Source organism: Cupressus sempervirens, chromosome 3 (genome assembly GCF_028749045.1).
Source record: "Cupressus sempervirens isolate cs-2001-9-10 chromosome 3, ASM2874904v1, whole genome shotgun sequence".
Classification (NCBI taxonomy): domain Eukaryota; kingdom Viridiplantae; phylum Streptophyta; class Pinopsida; order Cupressales; family Cupressaceae; genus Cupressus; species Cupressus sempervirens.
In genome coordinates, this window is record NC_143120.1 from 7,163,312 (window position 1) to 7,179,993 (window position 16,682).

A 16,682-nucleotide genomic window follows, 5' to 3' on the forward strand; every position below is an offset into this window, starting at 1 on the left:
TTCCGACTCTTGGAATTTTAACAAACATTTGGTGTGCAATCTGGATACTGAACATGCTAATACTACTGCAGTATTCTTTCTAAGGTTATTAACCAAATTTACTTTAAGAAATGGCTATCCACACATCTGCTTAATGTCTGCAAAGGATTTGCATTATTGGTGGTTCAAGAACATTAGTTTGCATTGAAAATATGTGGTCTCAAATTCAACAGTGACAGAATATATTAAATCTGATATGCAGGAAAAACAATGGACGTAATACCTTACTCATCTAGGAAGATTTCATAATACACAAGCAACTTGATTATAGCAATTGATGAGATGTATACACACCTGGTTACACCACACAAGAGTCTACCATGATTGGGAGTCGGGCATACTTGTTACCGCATCATGTTCCCTGTTAAGTCAGCTGCTAACTGTTCTCATCTTGGTTCCCAACACTGCACATCAGCACTATTTGACTTGCAACCCGAATATGTTCTGATACCACTGGATAGATTGCAATAGCGTCCATATAGATCTGATATGATAAATATTATGTGAACTACCTGCCACAATGGAGCCTCCAACATACACAACAGTCCCAAACAACAATGCAGGCCTGAAACTTATAATCGCTGTTATCAAATCCTTCCAAATTAGATAGTTATACTTGCATAAACGGGCTCCTCTTGCCAGTAATCAGATTTCTGAAAGACAACCAATTCCTCTCAATAAATCACGCCTAGAAATAAACAATAATAGTGTCCAGATCAGATGTAACCAGTTTCAATTTCTTCAGTCATCAACAAACTTCCCAGTCACAACATGTACGGTAGGAAAGTCCAGGCAGCAGCAAATTGTAAACAACTCCAAACAATCTCAACTACAATGTTAACTCCCAGCCACAATCAAAACAGTAAGGAAAGACAAACAATTTTCAGAATTAAATCACAATACCCCTCCAAGAGGATGTCAAACCAACCCGTGTTGAATACAGTCAGAGTCTGGATGGATGCAACAATAGCCTCATTCCTTCCAGTTATGTGCCAGCATTCTCACTAACTTCACAAAAGGCTGCTAACATATATAGAGCATTACCCTCACTGCCGAATATGCATAAGACTTATCCTTGTCAACTTCCTGCCTGGATCTGATCGACAACTTCAATGAGTTGCTGGGGCTATGTCCAGCTTCTCCACTATCTCAAGGGGTTTTGTACTTAAGATAACCAGTCACATTTAAGCGACCATTTGTATTTGATTAATATCATATTTTCACAATGTCAATCCTAATGTAGCTCCACGCTTTTATAACCTCGATATGAGGGAAGACAAAAACAACTAGGCGATGTGGGATAAATAGCCAATTTCTTCTTTTAGTCACTTAAGTTACTTTTGTCATAAAGTGACTTTAGATCATAAAGTAACTTTAGATTTGCACTTTATATTATTAAAGTGACTTTATTACAATAAATTACTTTATAACTTTATAATAAGATTAAAATATTTAAATAAATCACTTAAGTCTCTTGAACTTTAATATCTCTTGAAATACTTCTCTGATTGCCATGCCGTCTGAAATAGGAATCTCTCCTCATAATTCCCCATGTGACCAAATACACTTTCTAAAAATAGAAAGGGTCCATCTCTAGTACTCCTAGCTTACTATACGTAGTAAGTATGGCAAGTGGAGTCCAAATGATATCAAACGAAGGCCAGATCCATAAATCCCTAAATGCTGGAGATGAATCAATCCTTAGAAGACCCTCTAACCATCCTCATTAGCCTATTAGGATCACACTAATAGGCTAATCCCTGAAATTTTAATGCTGACAACAAATGGGGGCATTATAGATATAAAATCAGAACCATCTTTGTCAAGCTTTGGTGGTGTATATGACAATACCTCAAATGTCTGGGCACATGACAACTTGTTAGATGTGAGGGATGTTATTGAAGGAAAATTTCATACTATTTCAAATTCTTCTTATGTTGGTGATGCTGCAATAAATTTTGATGTTTCATATGATGAAAAGGAAAATAGTGGAAGTTGTGACTCTGATCTTTTTGAGTTTCAATTTTGTGCTGATGAGTCTAGTGATGATGAGTTTGACAGATTTGAAGTTCATTCCAACGAGTTTTTGGAAAGAGACAATGACAGTTATTAGCAAGTTTTTTGTGAGCACTTTCATGATATGTCTTATAACTTCGTGACTAATCAGTTTTTTGAGTGTGAAGGTGTTTCAGCAAATGACAAATCTGATTGGATGAGTATCGGGTCTGCAAATGATGAGAAATCAAATTTTATATACTCTTCAAACCCGGTTACACAAGGTGAGTTGTAAATTCTTGATATTTGCAACTCTTTGATTGAAGTAGAATATGAAGCCTTCGTGTTTTCAGTTGATAGCATGCATAGGTCATTTAGTACAAATGAATTTCACTCTAATTATGAAATCCAAGAGCATGTTGATCCATACTTTCATAATGAGCAAGTTGTGGATAATGATTCTAGTTTTTATATGTATTATGAAAATGAAGATATAGTGTTGGTTTTGCCAAATGAATTGATTGAGAATGCTAATCTGATTGATGAAAGTGATATTCTCAATTTACCTCATGAAAATGGAAATGAGAATCAAGTCTATGATAGAGGTAAGAAGTTTTCTTGAGTTTCGGTGGCTTAGGGCCATCGTTTGTACAATTTAGTAGTTTTCTTGCTTTCAATAAAGTTGTTCGAGAGATTTGTTGGAATGGTCTGCTTCTTTCAAAGATCTGAATCCTTGCCATGCCTATGAGGGACATGCATCCCCAGACAAAGCCACTTATGACACTCAAGATTGCATCCCCATTTTGAGTCAAATTGAGCCTCTATAGGATCTTTTTGTGCATGCATACCCGGCTTTTATCAAAAGGTAAGAACTGCAAAAATGGAGAAAGAAGGTAACTAACAGAGTGGAAGAAATCAGTGCAAGTCAGCTTGCAGTCCATACACCTATTTTGTAAGGAGAAGTATGTACTTAGGGAGAGATAAGAATGAAACTATTCATCAAACCCTTGGAGAAAAGAGTGAGATATCTTGATCACATTTAGAAGATTGAAAAGCTTATTGTATTGATGTCAAAGAGGAAGCTTGAAGGGGGAAGATACATTAATGGCAGAATAAGATCATGCAAGAACACGTGGAGGGAGTTGGGCATGAATGGTGGCATCACGACACCATCACACTGGGGCATGATCAAATAAATACCTATGCGAAATTCACTGAGAGATTAATAGATCAATTTGATGGTAAAGATCCAGAACTCAATTTCAAAGATTTGGCACAACAAAGGCAAACTGGATCGGTTGACCAGTACATTGTAGAATTTTATAAACTCTCTGATTTGGTCACGGACATTTTTGAAAGAAGACGAATAGTGCTCTTCATGGACGGGCTGACAGAACCACTGAAGGGTTGGGTAAAGGGGTTCAATCCTACCACCCTGCTGGAGGCTATTAAGAAAGCATAGAGTATGACATCATCGTTGGCATCATCCTCTCGGGGTTACTCACATTCCAAAGTGCCGATGTTCTGAGGGACAAAGATAATAAACCTCCGTTGAGGAAGCCGTCGTTGTACGAAGCTACCAGACAAGAGCTCTAAAGGAAGAAACTATGTTTCAACTGAAAAGAACCATGGGAACCTAGACATAGATGCCTCAGGAAAGGAAAGATCCACTACATTGAGGTCGTGTCCAATGATGAGAACGAACAGAAAGATATACCCACCAGAGACAGCCAACCCCAAGAGGACACCAAAATGGTTAGGTTGAACCGTACGAAAAGAATTGTAGCATTGGTACAGCGTAGAGGAACTATTGCCCTAGCTAGTGGCCTAAGGTGCATAGTGTTTCATGTACAGGGAACCCTTCAAGGAAAAAGGATTATGGTGATGCTCGATTGTGGAGCTACTCTAAACTTCAAGGATTTCCATGATGTAGAGTAAGGGTTTTAGTTTTTGTCGAAAATCTTTTGAACTACTGTGATACCACATGTTGGTTCCAGTTCTTGGATATTTTTTCCACTACTGTGATACCACAAGGTTGGTTCCAGTTTGGAAAGTTTTCCATTACTGTGATACCGCCATTCTCAGCATTTTTCTCTTTTATGAAGAACAATAATAAAGTTAATATAAATAGGTCTAGTCTATTCAGTAGTTTTATGAGTTATTTACATGCATCTTGAAAGTGTTGTTTCAAAGACATGTATACAAGGAACAAAAAACTTCTTAGTTTCATTCTGATTCTCATCTCCTGTCTCTATTGTCTACAATGTTTTGTGGTTTAGGAACAAAGAGCTTAAACCCATTTGTAGCCCCTTAAAGTTGTATGTCTTGTTAGGTATTGCTATTGGAACAAAGAGCCAAGTAAATGCTTACTTATCCTGACAGGTTTGTAGGTTTCATGAGAAGGATATTGTATGAGTATGAGGGTTTTTATGAACACTGATGTCTAATTCACAAAGTGATAGGATAGATTTGGAATCTTGATATATGAGATGTATCAATGATTTCCAAGGATGTATAGTAGTAATTTGTGGATTTGCCCAATAGATAAGGCACTGATCAATTACAAGATCAACATGTTCTGGCTATTGCATATTTGGATTTTGCTGATATCAAACTTAAATGAATTTATCCTTTTCCCTTTCTGTTTAGGAGCTGAAAGGATGTCCTCACTCAGCTTGTGAATTTCATAGGTTTTTGCATTATTCTACTGCATGCTTTTGTCATTGCATAAGTATAGGAGAGAAGGGTTTTATCTACTTTATTCAGATTCAAGTATATGTTTTGGAAATTGGTACCATATGAATGAATCTGAGGTTCACCTGCTTAGGTCTTGTAGAGCCTAGAGAAGGAGTATAGCCTTATAGTTGGACCCGTTGCCTGAATAAGTATGTTGAACATGGGAATTAGCTACCCCTAGATGTATTTGTTCCTATCATTACGTTATTTAAAAGTTGTTGACTTAGGAGCCAATAGATTCTACAAAAGAGCAATTCTCTTCATTGGAGAAATCTATTAGGGTTTAGCAAAATATGAGCAATAAACACATTAAGATAATGTAGAAGTAGATAAGACAAAAAAATAGTAGCACAAAGATTTAATGGAGCTCACCTGATTCGGGCTACATCCACTAGAAAAAACCATCCACTAATTTTATTATTCAATGAAGAGAAAATTATAGTCTAATCCATTTTACATTACACCATTGCTTATTTATAGGCCCTTTAGACAATTTGCCAACGTTAGTTAACAAGTTACCCCTAAAAATACTTGATGAGTTAGCCTAGAGAAATGCTTGACAAATCAACCCAAGCAACGCTTGATGAGCGTACAATGCTTGCCTAATTAGTCACCACAAACCAACACCATCCAAGACACCTCACATTGTAATAGGAAATGATACCCAAGTTAGCCATGGATGATGGAACATTTGAGAATATTGTCAATGCTCCTAACTTAAGCACCATTCTACTTTCAATTTACTAAATCACTTACTATGCAGATGGAAAGAAAATTGAGTTCTACTTGATTCAATTGTGATAAAAGAACTTGAGGATGATACTTTGGTTGCACTAGGACAAGCCAGTCACAACACAAGGCTTTCTCATTTTTCTCCTTTGTGCCTTGCTCATTCATTAAAATCCAGAAATAAAGCTATGACATGAGCAGTTTGGACATCTTAATTACTTTTATCTTCAGCAGTTTAGCTCCAAGAATATGGTCATAGGTCCTCCAATAAAATTTTCAGACACTGTATCTTTAGCGTGTTGTATGGACAAGCATCCAATAGAGAAGTTTGACAAGGGAAAGTCTTGGAGAGATTCAGTAGTTCTTCAATTGGATCACAATGATGTAGCAAGCCCATTTCCATGCCATCATTTAGCAATGCTCCCTATGTCCTCACTTTCATTAATGACCATTCTTGCTTCACATGGGTCTACTTTCTTGGTTACAAGAGTGAAGTGTTTGACAAGTTTGTCCTTCAAAGTCACGTTGAAAAGCAATCATGGCAAGTTAAGACTTTGTATACACAATGGAAGGGAATATATTAACACTCCACTTGAAGAATTTTGTACGCTTGAGGGGATTGAGCTTCAACACTAAGTTTCCTACACTCTACAAGAAAATGGTTTTTCAAAAAGAAAGAACAGAACCCTTAACAAGATGGAAAGCTGCATGATTCATGCCAAGTCTCTTGGTCCAAATTTTAGGGAAAGAGCTATCATTTGCACTATAGACATCCACAATCGGGCTCCCCATAAGGTTTTGGAGGGTATCACTCCTTTTGAGGCTTGGTGTGGTAGAAAATCAATTATGAGAAACTTTTAGAGTTTTTGGATGTCTAGCTTGGGCTCAAATACTTCCGCATGATTGCAAGGAATCATAACCTCAAAGTGTAAGGCATATAGACTTATGGATGCAGAGACACATGAGATATTTATAGAGAGGAGAGCTCTTTGAGGAAATATCTCCTAGCTTGGCTTCTACAACTCCTCATTCTTCCACCATAGTAGAAAGTGATGGTAGTGACTTAGATGATGATTCTACCTTAACACAAACTCATAGAATTACACCTTTTTAGGGTCTACTTATAGTTGAGGATACTCCATCTTCTACTAGACCTCATTCGGCTTGAAATAATCTTAATTTGGTAAGTTCTCTTGTGGGGGAATTTTCAAACACTCAAAGGACAAAATCACAATATCAACATCTTCCAAATGCTTACATTGATACAATTTTGGCTCCTTGTGATTCAGTGCAGCAGGATACTTTTGTCTCCTTTGACAAACATTGCAGGTTTGTTTGTGGAATTCTACATTGCAGATTTGGGAAACATCATTGATGTTAATCATCTTCTCTTTGATGAAAAATGATCCATCTTTAGCTGTTATGAGGGGACACTTTGACCCTATTTTTTCATTCTCCACATTATCACTCTTTTGGGTTTGATGTAATTTTGGATCCTTTATACACGACATTTGGAGGAGGTATATTTATCGTTAGCGCAGATGTTTGGGTATTCCAATCATATGCATGACATAGTAGATTGCATATGAGATACTTATGGAGATGCAAATTTAGCTTCATATGTTGTAGGAGAAATTCCTAATAGTTGTTATCACATTCAACTTTATATGTTATCTCCACCTTTAGTGCACTTATCACTTCATCGTCCTCCACATGTTGCGACAATGATCCATCTTTGGTGGACATGTAAATCCACCTTGTGTGGGTGATAAGCTATGCTGCCAAATTCTTCCTTGGCAACCCCAAAGTCTGGTCTAGTTCTTGCAAAATTTTGGTTTGGATTCCGCTCTTGCAAAAGTCTACTGCAAACCTTCAATGTCGGCCCAAATTCTGTCAAATGAACCTGATACAATTTTTTCTATTTTTATGGTGAATTCACAATTTGTGGTAAGAGCCAGGCTGAATTTGGCCAAAAAATGGATTTTTTTCCTAATTTTAATAGTTTTTTCTTGGTCTACTTTAGTCAATTTGACTCTCCAACACTAAAATAGATCACTAAAAAGGATATAAAGGACTAAACCATTAATATATTGTGGTGTATTTTTCTATGGTTCTTTACTATTAGCATAGTTTTGTATGAACTTAATTTCTGCACAAGTGTGTGTGTGTGTGCTTATTTAAAAAACAAATGTTTTTGTATAGATGAACCCAAAATGAGTTCAAACCCACCGCCAAATTTTTTTGAGAAAATTTTGAACCCGAACGCAAACTGACAACTTAAGTAATAAGTTTATTTGCTAGTTATTGTGTTCATTTATAGCCTTTCCTATATAAGAAGACACATCTACATTATACTAAGTTTAGTTAAACAATTAGGTTATTGCATCATTGATGAGAATATAGTTTGTTCTTGTGCCTTTAGTCTCTCTTTCTTTTATACTATTCATTGGACTCTAGATATTAGGTTGTTGCTATAGGAAAATTCTTGATGCAATAATAATATGACAAAAGCAATAGATATTCCAAATTTTGGATGAGTCCATCAAATTGGAGGTGATAAAGGTGGCCAATTATGGCGAAAGGGAGGCTATTACTCACAACAAAACAAGGTGACAAAAGATATATTGGTGATGCATATTATTTACAAGTTTTAAAGAATGACTTGTAAAGTGTAGGTCAACTTGTGCAAAAAAGGCACACTGTAAAATTTGAAGATGGTTTACATGTTAGTGTTGATGGTAAGACTGAGTTGATAGCCAAAATACCCATGACTGCTAATAAAATGTTTCTCTTAGGATGAAGAAAACTATGCATTTAAGTTTCAATGCAATTATAAAAGACACACAATGGTTGTGGCATCTTATTTTGGTCATTTGAATTTTGTTGGACTAGATCTTTTGCATAAAAAGAATATGGTGACAGGTTTACAATTTATCGGAAGGCCAGATGAAGAATGTGAAGGATGTATTATTGGAAAGCACCGTAGAGAAACCTTTGAGAGAAAAGAATCTTGGAGAACTTCAAAACAATTGGAGCTAGTACATTCAAATCTGTGACCCATTAAATTTCTTCCATAATCTAGTACTCGACATTTTTTGACATTTATTAATGACTACAGTGGGAAATTTTGTTTGTATCCATTAAAAAACAAATCGGATACAAAAAAGTCAAAGAATTTAAAAAACTACTTGAAAATAAATGTGGTTATTAACACAGAATTTGTTGAAGGACCAGGATAGATGTGGAGAGTATATCTTAGTTGACTTCATAATTTTTGTATTTCAAAATGGTATTAAAAGATAAAAAGTAGCTAACAGCAAAAAAAAAAAAAAAAAAGTGTTCCTGAGAGAGAGATTTGAACAATTTTAGATATGGTAAGGAGCATGCTTTATGTTAAGAATATGACCCAATTTTTTTTTGGCAGAGGCAGTTTGTGAAGTAGGTTATATTTGAAACATATGTCCTGCAATGAAAGTCTTGGGTGATGACACCCGAAGAAGCATTGGGGAGGATATAAACCCTATGTAGATAACCTAATAATTTTTGTCACATGGCTTACTCTCGTGTTCTAGATGCACTAAGAAATAAATTGGATATTTAGGCAGAAAAATGTATATTCATTTTATCTAGGCATAAAAATGTGCATTTGTTGGATAAAATGAAGACTCAAAGCATACAAGTCATAAAATCTACAGACAAAGAAATTGGTGTCAAGTAGAAAAGCAATGTTTCTTGAAGATCAGGAGTGGTGTTGGAAATTGAAAGGGAATTGCCAACAAGTTAACATTGAAGATGAGGCAGAGGCAGCAAATCAACAACAAAATTCAGTTGTTAACATAGGACCTAGCAGTTGCAGCATTCAACAATCAGCACCAAGAAGAAGTTCTTCATTAGACAACAGTCTTTCTCCACCAAAAGTAGGTATGTTTTCTACCCATCAAGCACTAGCAGAAAATATTCATCATCCACCTCAGAATCTCCAGAAAGAAGATAAAAGGCAAGGAGCTTGTATGACACACATTGAGAAACACCAGAGGTAAATAAGGATACTTGTCATTTCCTATTTTATTCTGGTTGTGATTCTATTACACTCAAAGATGCAATAATAAATGATAAAGAAGTTAAAGCTATGAATGAAGCTCACATCAATAGAGAATAATCAAATTTGGGAATTGACAAACCTCTTAGTGCATAAGAAGCCAATTGGAGTAAAGTGGGTGTATAAAATTAAGTACAATGAGAAAGCTTATGTGAATAAATACAACGTTAGGTTGGTAGTGGAAGGATACAAGCAAAGATCAGGTATTGATTATAATGAAGCTTCTGCACCTATTGCTAGAATGAATATTATTTGCATGATTTAGCTTTTTCAGCACAAAAGGGTTGGAAACTCTTTCAAATCGATGTAAAATCAGCATTCTTGAATTTTATGCTGGAGGAAGAAATCTATGTAGAGGAACCACCTGGTTTTGAAATAAAAGTTCATAAAGGTAAAGTACTCAAAAGAGCGCCTTGTATGGTTTAAAACAAGCACCTAGAGCTGGTATGAAAGAGTTGAATCATATTTTTTAAAAAAATGTTCTTATGAGCCTACCTTATTCACAAAATGAAAACCAGAAGTAGATGTTATGATATTCTGCATGCATATTGATAATTTGATTTATTCTGGGAATATGAATGCATGCTTAGAGAATTTTCAATGGGAGTGAAGAATGAATTTAAGATGACTGATCTTGGTTTGCTGCTTTATTATCTTGGTATTGAAATAACTTGAACTAAAGATGGGACTTTTCCTTTTCCAAGAAAATTATGCAAATGATATATTGAAAAGGTTCAGAATGGAACTGATTCCCTTGGATTTGAAGCTGAACAAAAACAATGCAAGCAAAAAAGGTAGATTGTACTTTGCATAAAAGTTTAGTTGGCAGTTTGATGTACTTAACTGCAACAAGATCAAATATTAACATTATCAGATTTCCACAATCCATTTGAATGCAAATTGGTTTCTGGATTTGAATGTGTATGTTTTTTTATCATCAAAAGAACATTTTGGATCACACTCTGTGATCCATCATCAGGATGAGCAAAGAGAGAAAAGGATATGAAAGATATGCAGACTAGCCACCCAAAAGAGAAATAAAAAGGGGGCAGGGAAGAAGGAGAGACATGCAACACGAAGAGGAGCTGAAAAAGAAGAAATAAAAGATGAAGAATAAAAGCATACTTACAAAAAAAAATAGAAATAATAAACAACAAAGATTAATTAAAAATGATATGTGATGCATATAAATAAAGTTCTTGATATATATGTGTGCAATATATATTCTAATAAAAATCAATATAATAGTATATGTAAAAATTGAAAAAGGCTAATAAACTAATGTAAACCAGAACAAGAAAATATAACATAAGATGCATATGATATATATCATGTGTGCAATAGGCTTGGTAAGTAGGTTCATGGTGGATCCACATGATATTCATTGACAAGAAAGTGAAAGTAATCCAAGGCATGTGAAAGGAACTACGAATCATGGGATTTTTTATAAAAATAAGGATGTTTTGAAGTTAACTGGTTATATAGTTAGACTGGGCTGAAAATCCACATAACAGGAAAAGTACTTTAGGATATGCTTTCAATCTTGGTTTAGGTATAATTTCATGGTCTTCAAAAAAGTAAGGGTAAACTTTAAGAAAGCCACCTCCAAAAAAAGATATAAAATATTGGTGAATATTTCATTATTTTGAAAAAACAAAATTATTTATATTGGTAAAACTCTCAATTTTTTATTCTAAATATGATTAATTTTGGCGATTATTTTTGAATCATAATTATTTTTGTATAAAATATTGAATAATCTCAATAATAATAGGAAGTTCATTAATCACCATGGAATATTACAAATCAAAATTGAACATTTTTTTACATTGTGGAATGTTATGAGAATCGTTACATATACTTTAAATCAATAGTGAATAATAAATATTGGTGATACATCCCTAAATTAACTAATAATTATGATAATTATTGGTCAGTTCAATTTAATTTCTCCAATAATATATTATATTTAGGTTACTGAAATCTATTCATATAACGAATATTGTGGCGAATATTTGAGTTTAAATTTTTCAATAAAATAAATTATCGAGCGATTTTAAATATTCTAGAATTGAATTTTATAAAACTATGGCGATTTAGGTTGTATCAAATCTTAAATTATTAGCCAAAATATTAGCCAAAAAATTCTAAAATTAGCCAATTTATGAATATTAGCCACTAAATTATACCCTAAGGTCCCATTGTCAGCCAACTTCAGCAGATTGTCACACAATTTGGTTATGCTTGAAGACTTAATGCAGACTCAACTGGAAGAAACAATTATATTTTGTGATAATCAATCAGCCATTGCATTTTTAAACGACATCAAAGAGAAAGATAGAGTTTGTAAGTAGTCTTAAGGACTAAAATTGTTGTTTCGGTCTAGAAGTGTGACCAAGAGGCCTAAGCTAGTATTTCCACTGAAGTAGTGAATTTTAAGCGAACTTTTACATTTTGCTAGAATTTTTTTCAACATAGATTTTTTGAATGTAAATTCTTTAACTTCCTGATTGTGATGAAAATTAGAACACAACACAAAAGAGAAACCAAAGAAGATATGAGAAACCATGGAGAAACCCAAAATGGGCTCTGCTGATGACAGACCCAGCTTATTCTATTTATAAGAAAATGCATATTAAATGTTGTAGCAAAGAGTTGGCAATACAATTAATGCTGGACGGTGAGGCTGGTGTGTTGGACGGTTAAGTCATGTAGCTGGAACGGCTGGGACGACTAGGTTGTCTGCTATTTATGGTAGACTATGGGCTGTGGATGGTGGGCGGGTAGGTGGAGAAATTACTCTGCCAACATTCCCCCTTAATTTCTTCCACTAATGCTATTGCATTTATATTGTTTTCCCTTGTCATAATTACTTCGGGTTTTACAGCCTACCCCTACCAATGTAATACAAATGGTTTCTAGGTGACCAAAAACTTTTCATTTGAATGGTTTCGGCTAACCACGAACCTCGCATAAGAGTGGTGACTACAAACCACCAAACATCACAAAATGGTTTCAGAGTACCACTAATTCACATGATGTGAAAACATCGCAAATGGTTTCAGATTACCAAAAACTCAAATGATGGGAAAACTATCATCACTTTGGCTTTTCTCTTGCTTGATCTGCATCAAACTGATTATTGAGTCCATATAAAAAGAAATCCATCTACCGAGATACATGGGTACCCAGCCGCTGTACTTGCTAGTTCTGTAGGAATTCTCTTTAGATACATGGTTCATCATTATGTCAAACCAAACTCTAGGGTGTCGGATACAACTGATAAAGTACCCCTTACAATAGCTCATTAACAAACAATTCTAATTCAATCTCCATCACTTGATTGGGGGATATCAATGCAAAAAAAATTCTATTACATTGACTACTATCAAAAAAATCATAGCCTTCACAATTGATTAAACATTTTCTCACGTTTGATCCTAGCACTTTTATCCAATCAGCACACACACAGACCTTTGAATCATGACAACCAACTCACCACCAATCCAACCTACTTTCACTTACTACAATCACAACTAACTTCAATAACTATTCTATAACATCAAACACACATACTTGAAACACAAAGACATAATAAACATTTCCATAATCAATATCTTCCATGCCACGTGTATGCATTCTTTGGCAATTCCGCTTGCACAGAGATGCTCCACATGCTTCTACTGTAAAAATAACAACGTCACACAATGCTAACTCAAACACACTTCAACTTTGGCTTCCTTCTTTTCATGGCTTCTCTCATTTTTATAGTAGGCCTTCAATCTCTCATTTTATTCTTTTCACCCAGCTCAAATTGCATATTTCTAAGCCCAAATTGCCTAGATTTCTTGACAACTCATGGTGAATGACAAGCACAATAGTAATCAAATACACAATATGATGTACTGCTCCATAAACAATTGCTAATCACTTAACACTTTTTAGCTCTTTTAGCTCACTTAACAATATAGCATTCACCAATCTTCATTCCATCTTTGTAATGGGCAACCCTTTTCACAACTGCAGTCTTCTTCACAAGAGAATAGCAATCTTCCACACTTCTCAATCACAATTTTTCAGCCATAGCTCTTCAAACTCTTGGATCGTTGACCATAAGCTCTGATACCACGATGAAAATTAGAACACAACACAAAAGAGAAACCAAAGAAGATATGAGAAACCATGGAGAAACCTAAAATGGGCTCTGCTGATCACAGGCCCAGCTTATTCTATTTATAAGAAAATGCATATTAAATGCTGTAGCAAAGAGTTGGCAATACAATTAATGCTAGACGGTGAGGCTGGTGCATTGGACGGTTAAGTCATGTAGCTGGAACGGCTGGGATGGCTAGGTTGTCTGCTATTTATGGCAGACTGTGGGCTGTGGATGGTGGGCGGGTAGGAGGAGAAATTACTCTGCCAACAGATTGAGTATAGTGTTTTCTCTAATTTACACATTGCATGTTGAATTAATTAATTTTCAAGTTAAATTAATTTAATGGACAATTTGATAAATACTGCATAAAATATGGATCTCAGTTCATAAATCTCACAGTTGGAAGAAGACATTGCCTCTACTAATGTTAACATATTAAATGCAAAAAAAATATTGGCAATGTAAACATTTGAAATTTTTGTAAAATAATCAGACAATTTCACTCTTATAAAGTGTTTTTGCCATGATAATTTGGTCTGACTTTATTTTACTTACTTATTTTGGGAGGAAGGGAACTGATAAATCCCTCTTTTCATCAAACAAGACAAAACAAGAAGACAATAATCTATTAATAAAAAGAATACATTGTACAAACAGGAAAGATATAATTAGTTATAGACAACTGATTTCTAACCAAGCAAAAACCACCCAACGCAGTATTCAATTTCATATTGTTTGTGCTTATGTGTGTCGATCAGTCTCAATTATACTTTATAAAAGCATTAAAATGATAATGCTCACAATTGAAGATCATCCAGTTTTGAAAGAAGCCATTTAACAGCTCCTTCAACATTTTCCTTGAAATTCTCTTGATGTTCTTCAGGAAGATTTGGTGTAAGGCTCTTAATATATCTCTTCATATGTGCCATAAATGAATTCCTGTCAAAGGAAGGTTGCTCCTATCGAAGTAAAGGGCTGTAAAGTCAGATTCAAGTAAAATTTTAATGGAAATAACACTGTATGCAGACTTTATCAGTTCTACAACTCATAACTTACCTGTAGTCGAAATGTGTCAACAATGTCAACAACTTTAACAGGTTGGTCATCTATGCCTTCCTCATTGCCGCCCTCTTCTGAGGGATTTGCTCCAATGTTCACTTCAATAGCCCCTTTAACAACCCACTGCAAAAAAAACGTCATGATGTTGTGCAGATGCTAGAGACGCAGCCATCTATGGTAGAAGAACCTACAGTCCAAGCCTTACCTTTCCATCAACCTCCCATAGAATCCCGTTTTGAATCTCCTTGCAGGGAAAAGAATCAGAAAGAAGCTCATCACCTGCAAAATTAAAGATCACATCTCTTGTAATCCTGAACTTTTAAAATATCTGTTGTAAAGCTGAGAATAAGATGATGACCCAGTTGTTAGCAAGAACGTCAGAAATACTTATAATATCAATTACTACTACAAAAAATAGTCAATCAAACAAACATGATAAATGCAAGTAAACATTAAATCATAAGCCTGTCATGCTGCTACAGCAGAACCAAAAACTTTTATTGATTCATCTTACTGCCAAGAACATTACAATACTCCTCTTTATTGTTGAGGTCTGCATTATATTGACTACATCTACATGGCTATTCATTCCATAACAATCCATGCTAACATATACCTAACACTAGTTTATTAAATGCATGATGACCAAAATTACATGAAACTGACGGAAATAACAGTGGAAGTCTCCGCTTTATTAAAACCATCATTCAAATATTTTCAAAGTGGAGTTTTGCCTGAATAATCCTCCTCATTTCCAACAAATATAAGTTGACCTGATTATGACTGCAGCATGTTTATTGTGCATATAAATCTTCTTTGTCCAGCTCATGCAAACTGAAATAAACTGTTCGTTGATACCGCTGCATGAAGAAATTACTTTTGTTTTCTATCACCAGTGACATCATGGAAATAGACAAGAATAAAGATACATGGCACTTAAATTTGTATGGTGATGTTATTGTCTTTAATAAAAATAGAATAATACAGAATCCAGATTATTGTCTCACGGTTACATGCAAGCCATTCAACTGAAGCTTACAACTTTTTAAAGACTTGTACAGGTAATCATGTTTAGCAGAGACAACATCATAAATTAGGAGCCCTGTCCCATTAAGACTCGAGGGTTAAAAATGGACAGAAATTTGTCAATAGTTTGCAGTGTGCGCTTGTTATATATTTCTTGGTCAGCTGTGATTTTCATGTGGGTAATAAATCAGGAAAAGGAAGCCTCACCTGCTAAGTGGCAGCAGGAATTTAGTACCTTGGTACATACAATCCTCTCCTAAATTCTTAAAATCATACTATCCTAATCATTGGTACCTTTGAAATTTTATATATGTTTTTCCGCTTATGGATCAATAACCAAGAATAGAAGTTCTGGCTTAATACTCACTAGCTAATATGCCAGAAATCCTTGATATATTTGATGTCAGGCAGTATATTAATGAATTTATTACCTTAGAAAAAATTACGTTTGCATCTTTTGTTTAAGGATCCACCTGTCAATGGGAATCCTCATGTTCTATTCTCTTACTTGTTTTCTTACAAACCTTGGTTTCTTTAGATTGCACAAGATTGCTAACATGAGAGATAATACTAAAAAAATATGCAGATAAAATGCACATTGCAAAGTATCGCAGTTTGGGTTTCTGTTACAGTTCTACAAGAATGATGCTTACATGGAAAAAGCACTTACAAGTCTCCGTCTTTAAAGTATTCAAGCCTTTTTCGTGTAATACAATAAAAAAAGTGGATAACTTGCTAAAAAATCCCTATTTCATCTTTGGAAAGGCATATTTTTGCTGATAATGCATATCTTGAAAATATTGTATGTTTTATTTTTCAAGATACGGAATTGCCAGACATTGA

At 34.7% G+C, this 16,682-nt stretch overlaps 2 protein-coding genes across 7 annotated transcripts in view; one reads left to right on the forward strand and one right to left on the reverse strand.

The window, feature by feature from the left end:
- LOC149564455 (secreted RxLR effector protein 161-like) overlaps window positions 1–16,682 on the forward strand; it is a 51,166-nt gene that overhangs the window by 22,652 nt on the left and 11,832 nt on the right. For 4 of the 6 annotated variants that reach the window (XR_016361839.1, XR_016361838.1, XM_089818007.1 and 1 more), the window contains exon 2: window positions 2,223–2,318. The exons of the other annotated variants lie outside the window; for them this stretch is intronic. The gene's annotated coding sequence lies outside the window, so the exon portion shown is untranslated. The remainder of the gene's footprint in view (window positions 1–2,222; window positions 2,319–16,682) is intronic. 6 annotated transcript variants of the gene reach the window in all.
- LOC149564456 (translationally-controlled tumor protein homolog) overlaps window positions 1–16,682 on the reverse strand; it is a 49,259-nt gene that overhangs the window by 19,812 nt on the left and 12,765 nt on the right. The window contains exons 2-4 of the mRNA XM_089818010.1: window positions 15,019–15,092; window positions 14,811–14,936; window positions 14,556–14,713 (exon numbers count right to left, since the gene is read on the reverse strand). Of these exons, the coding sequence (XP_089674136.1) occupies window positions 14,556–14,713; window positions 14,811–14,936; window positions 15,019–15,092 (358 nt within the window). The remainder of the gene's footprint in view (window positions 1–14,555; window positions 14,714–14,810; window positions 14,937–15,018; window positions 15,093–16,682) is intronic.